The sequence below is a fragment of the Psammomys obesus genome, unplaced genomic scaffold, assembly GCF_907164565.1.
Source record: "Psammomys obesus unplaced genomic scaffold, mPsaObe1.curated_primary_1811, whole genome shotgun sequence".
NCBI lineage: Eukaryota > Metazoa > Chordata > Mammalia > Rodentia > Muridae > Psammomys > Psammomys obesus.
Genome location: NW_026592666.1, coordinates 6502745 through 6508593, shown reverse-complemented (window position 1 = coordinate 6508593; position 5849 = coordinate 6502745). Strand labels below are relative to the sequence as shown.

At 40.9% G+C, this 5849-nt stretch overlaps 1 protein-coding gene across 1 annotated transcript; it reads left to right on the top strand.

The window, feature by feature from the left end:
• The first annotated feature begins 4439 nt into the window (after nucleotides 1–4439).
• On the top strand, nucleotides 4440–4964 carry LOC129682503 (keratin-associated protein 13-1-like). Its single transcript, XM_055614885.1, has one exon. It carries the CDS (start codon nucleotides 4440–4442, stop codon nucleotides 4962–4964), a length of 525 nt encoding a protein of 174 aa, XP_055470860.1.
• The last annotated feature ends 885 nt before the right edge of the window (nucleotides 4965–5849 follow it).

Below are 5849 nucleotides of genomic sequence, written 5' to 3'. Positions count from 1 at the left end.
ATACCTCTCCTAGGCATATACCCAAAAGAGTCTCAAGTACACAATAAGGACATTTGCTCAACCATATTTGTGGCAGCCTTATTTGTAATAGCCAGAAGCTGGAAACAGCCCAGATGCCCCTCAGTGGAGGAATGGATGCACAAATTGTGGTATATCTACACAATGGAATATTACTCAGCAATAAAAAAACAAGGAAATCATGAAATTTGCAGGTAAATGGTGGGATTGGAAAAGATTATCTTGAGTGAGCTATCCCACAAGCAGAAAGATGCACATGATATATACTCACTCATATAGACATATAATATAGATAAACCTACTAAAATCTGTACACCTAAAGAAACTAATCAAGAGGGAGGACTCTTGCTAAAATGCTCAATTCCTATCTGGAAAGGCAAAGAGGATGGACATCAGAAGAAGGAGAAAAGAGGGAACAAATCAGGAGTCTGACACAGAGGACCTCTGAAAGGCTCTGCCCTGCAGACTCCCCATGCAGATGCTGAGACTTATGGGCAACCTTTGGGCAGAGTGCAGGGAATCTTAGGAAAGAAGTGGAAAACAGTAAGATCTGGAGAGGACAGAAACTCCACAAGGAGAGCAACAGAACCAAAAAATCTGAGCACAGGGGTCTTTCCTGAGACTGATACTCCAACCAAGGACCATGCCTGGAGATAACCTAAGACCCCTGCACAGATGTAGCCCATGGCAGTTCAGTATCCAAGTGGGTTCCATTGTAATAGGAACAGGGACTGTCTCTGACATGAACTGATTGGCCTGCTGTTTAATTACCTCACCCTGAGGGGAAAGCAGCATTACCAGGCCACAGAAGAAGACAAGGCAGCCACGCCTGATGAGACCTAATTGACTAGGATCAGAAGGAAGGAAAAGAAGACCTCCCCTATCAGTGTACTTGGGGAGGGGCATGCATGCAGAGGGTAGAGGAAGGGAGGGATTGGGACAGGAGGAGGGAGGGAACCACAGGGGGGATACAAAGTGAATAAAGTGTAATTAATAAAGAATTAAAAAAATAAAAAATAAAATAAAATAAATAAAATCTATCATCATCATCATCAACTGAGAAAGAATCAGACTAGAGCTGGCACACATAGGACTACTTTCTCTAATGTCTAGTCTATTTCATTTTAAGAGAGAACAGAGGGTGCAATTGAGACAAAATGCTGAAATTTTGAGGAAATAATTTCTAAAAAAATGTACTGAGGCTGCTGTGTTACTGCACATAATTTTATGTAGACTGCTGGATTTCTTCAAGTTGCTTCCTTGGTACAAGTGTAGGCTCTTAGAAGCAGATATGCAGAAAGAGCAGGTTGGAAGCCGATTACATTTTTACATTGCTTGGAACAAAACCAGCTAGTGCAACGAGTTGTTGTGGATGCCAAGGAGAATTTGAGAGGACCTCGGAGAAAGGCAAGGCTGGACCTGGCAGGGAGCATGAAGGCAAGGCCTATCACCTTGCATCAAGCCTTCCAGCTGTCAGGAGTCTTATGGTCCAATTACCAGATTCAACACATTACCAGATTCAACACATAATAAACCTCATGGGTGAAAAGGGAGAAAACACAGTAAGGAGCCAGATTCATCATAAGGAAGAACTAGGGGAGCATCGACTGCTTTTGGCCTCGAAAGCTCAATTTCTGAGAAAATGAAAGTGAATACAAATGTAACTACACAGGGGTGTGAGCTCTAGTATTCTATTCTTTTTGCTATTGCCAAATTTTGTTGAATTTGAAAGCATGTTTTTTCTTTTTTCTTTTATTTTGTATTTTATTTTTTCTTATCAGTTACATTTTATTAACTCTGTACCCCAGCCGTGTCCCAATCCCTCATTCCCTCCCAGTTCCTCCCTCCCTCCCTCATCTCCACCGTGCCCCTTGCCAAGTCCACTGATGGGGGGGGGCATGTTTTTTCTTTAATTTATAAAAATCCTGCAGTAAGAAATTGTTGGTTTGAAGGTTAAGTGGCATGTGTAACAATTTGGAAAACAACAGTTTTGCAAGGCCTTGAAAGGCAAGCAACTTTTGACAAGCAACACTGTGGTGGAAGTTAACTTTTATGTTTGTTTTAATGTACATATTGGTATTTCTCAAGAATGGGGAAATAGTGAGAAAAAAAGGTAAATAGGGAGGAAAAGAGAGAAACAAAAGCATTTTAATATTGTTATTATTTGAGTATTTCATATGGTATACAATGTGTTTTCATTTATATTTCATTGTCCCTCCATGTCCCCAGAAGGCCTTTCCAGAGACCTCCTCCCAATTCTATGTCTATAGTTACAGAGAAAAAGAGAGAGAGAAACCACTAAGTCTAAAATTAATGCTACACAGATGTATCATCTTAAACATCTTGCCTGTGTATATAGAAGTGTGGAGTACATTAGTGTTTCCATGATCCCTTTGGGAGATATTAAAGCTGCTTTACTTAGTTCCGCCCTTTCTTCCATTCCGAAGGACATATTTATTAGCATTTATGGGTTGTTTATTAGCATTTGCACAAAGTGCACATATAACTCTAATGAAAAATAATAATGTAATTACAAATGAGTGGAAGCAGCATTAATTAGAATTGCTTTATGGTCAAGTAATTCTAGTGTTTATTCTGCACTATCGGTACCTGGCTTGGAAAGCGGAAACTTTGAGGTATTAAGAATTCTCTCTCTCTCTTTGTATCTTTCTCCCTCTCTCTCTCTCTCTGTCTGTCTCATAGAATTACCTTCTAATAATAATAGAGGGGTACTTCTGAACAAAGGAGTTCACAGATGGCATCAGAAGGAAGGCCACGTGCTGAGAATGGCACTCACTGCTTTAAGAAAATAAGTAGGTGTCCATTCATAAACAGAGCTTATTCTCTTAAGTGAGTCAGAATGGCGGCCTGAGCATTGCACAAGGTCATTTTGGGTGACACATGCCACCTTTGGGTTCTGCATGAGAGAAATAATCATAAAACAGATTAAGGAAGTGCTCTGAATAGTGTGCGTGCTTGGCATACAGCTGGTTCATTCTTGGGCATTTAAGGCAACTTCTATACTATGACATTTGGGAATGCCATCTCGCTTAGTTAAACCCCATAAAATGCCAGGCTCAGAGGATGAGGAATAGATACAAAACAAATAAGAAGACTGTGTCACTATTAATCTGACTATGAATTTTCCAGCCATTTCTGTATGTAGCTAGAAAATAAACTATTCCTGAAATGTATAAAAATCACTGAGGCATGGAATTTTCTAGTTGAACACAATTCAGTGCAAGTATTACCAGAAAAGGTAAATAAGGGTTTACCAGACTTTTACATATTAATATAAAAGGGCTTAACAGATTACTTTTAAGATAAATTAGAGTTGAGTTTTCAGAGTTTGAAGATGGGCTCTGCTTAAGGAAGCCACAGTTAAGGCATAAGTCTTCTGCCGTGCCATGAGATGTAAGGAGGCAAGAGCAGTTCCAGCTCTTCAGCAGCGTGGTTACCCAGCCTTTGCTTCAGTAGCTACCTGGCTCCAAGACCTGCAGTTAGTGTTATAGAAAAAAAAATAGCAATCCCTAAAATTGCATTTTAGGTACGTATAAATGAGGTCATTCAAGAGTGTTACTTTCTATGAAAACAATAAAATAAAACAAATTTATATTCTCTCTCTCTCTCTCTCTCTCTCACACACACACACACACACACAGAGAGAGAGAGAGAGAGAGAGAGAGAGAGATTAAAGTTGTAAACTATAAAACAGTCTCATCAGAAAATCCATGATGACATTTCTTTTTAAAGTTCCACTCAAAGGGTGGTATTTATTGCTTCTTTACGTGAAAATGATGTAAGAAAGGTCTGCACTGAGAAAACCATTGGTAGAAACTCCACAGCTGAAGTTCTTAATAATCAGCTCACCATGACAGGGGGAGTTTATCTAATGGTTCATTAAAAAAAAAAAAAAAAAAAAAGACAAAACCCTAAATACAGTATTTGAAGATTTTATTACACTTTTTTTGTGAAAAATAGAAGAGACAAACAATTTTGAGTAGTAACCACCTAACCACCGAGTACTTTTAGTGTCAAGGAAATAAAGAATGAGTTTATGTAATCCTTCTACAGGGACAGAGTCTCAGCAGATGCATGGACAATGAAAGGAAGATACTAGGAAATGTGGCAAACTGTAACACTGAATACCAAAGCACAGCAAATTCCAGGGCAAAGAAATTCTTTTTATCTCCTTGCTACATGCCACAGTGATTAAAGTGCGATTAGTAATGAATGTGTGAAAAAATAAACTGAATAACCAAGGAAATTATTTTCACATGAAGGGTGAGGGAGGTGAATGGAGCCAATGGAATGTGGACACACCCGTGTAAGAAGATATATAACGTGAAGTCTAGACCGTGACGCTCAAACCCACAGCATTATCTCATTGACGCCTAGCTGATCTCGCATCTCGCCTCAACATGTCCTACAGCTGCTGTTCTGGAAGCATCTCCTCTAGATCCTATGGGGGTCAACTACACTACCCCTATTCCTCCTGTGGCTCTGCCTACCCCCGTCACCTCATCCAGAGCACTAACTTCTGCTCTCCCAGACCCTGCCACCTGGGCTCCTCTCTCCACAGTGGCTGTCATCAGAACTGCTTCCAGCCCATCAGATGCCAGACTTCCCAGGTGGTGCACAGCTCCTGCCAGCGGCCCTGCTTCAGCCCCAGGGTCTCCGGCTTCTGCAGTCCCTGCAGGACATATGCTGGCTCTCAGGGCTTTGGATCCAGCAGCTGCCATTCCCTGGGCTACGGGTCAAGGAGCTACTACACTTCAGGCTGCAGCTCCAGGGTCTTTAGACCTGTGAATTATGGAGTCCGTTGTTACCCTTCCTTTGGTCATGGATCGAGATTCTGCCACCCAACCTACGTGACTTCTACAAACTTCCAGTCTTCTTGTCACAGACCCACCTGTGGATCAGCAGTCTGGAGAGCAAATTGCTGAACATCCTGATTACTAATGAATCGAGCTAACTTAGTGCTAACGAATCTGTCGCGGTATTCCTTCTCTGGCAAAGCTAGATGTACCCAAGTAAGAAATGATTGAATAACAAAATATAAATTCAAATGTCTTTTGAAATGATTGATCACTTATTCATAAATTATAGCACTATGTATGTGAGTTCATTTATATTTAACCTAATAAAATCATTTATTCTTGCATCTAATATGGTCTCCTGATTCTTTGTTGACTCTTGGGGTTTGACTAGTGATTTATCTTTGAGATCAGGGGCTTTTGGACTGCCTCCACTAGAAAATCAACTCACCTATGACATTGTATCAGCTTTGGTGCATGGAGATTTATTCTCTGAGCATTCAACTGCTATAAGCTGGTGAGTGAAGGTCTATTGAAATTTTCCTTTTTTTAATTTAAATTAATTTTTAATTTATTCACTTTACATCCCAGTCATAGCTCCTCTGTCATCTCCTCCCTGCCCCACTCTTCCTCTCTCTTCCCCCTGTTCCTCTCCCCTAGTCCACAGAAAGAGGAGGCTCTCCTGCTTAACAACTGACCCAAGCCTATCAAGTCCCATCAGGACTGGCTGCATCCTCTTTCTATGTGGCCTGACAAGGATGCCCCGCCAGAGGGAAGTGATCAAAGTGAAGGCATCAGAGTCCATGTCAGAGACATCCCCTCTTCCCCTTACTAGGGAACCCAATGGAGACTGAGCTACGTATTGGCTACATCTGAACAGGAGGCCTATCTCTGAATATATGAGTCAGCCAACTCATGTTTTGTTTTGTTTTTCATTTTTTTGAAAATAGACTCTTTTCTCATACAATACGTTGTGACCACAGTTTTCCCTCCCTCCACTCTTTCCAGCTTGCT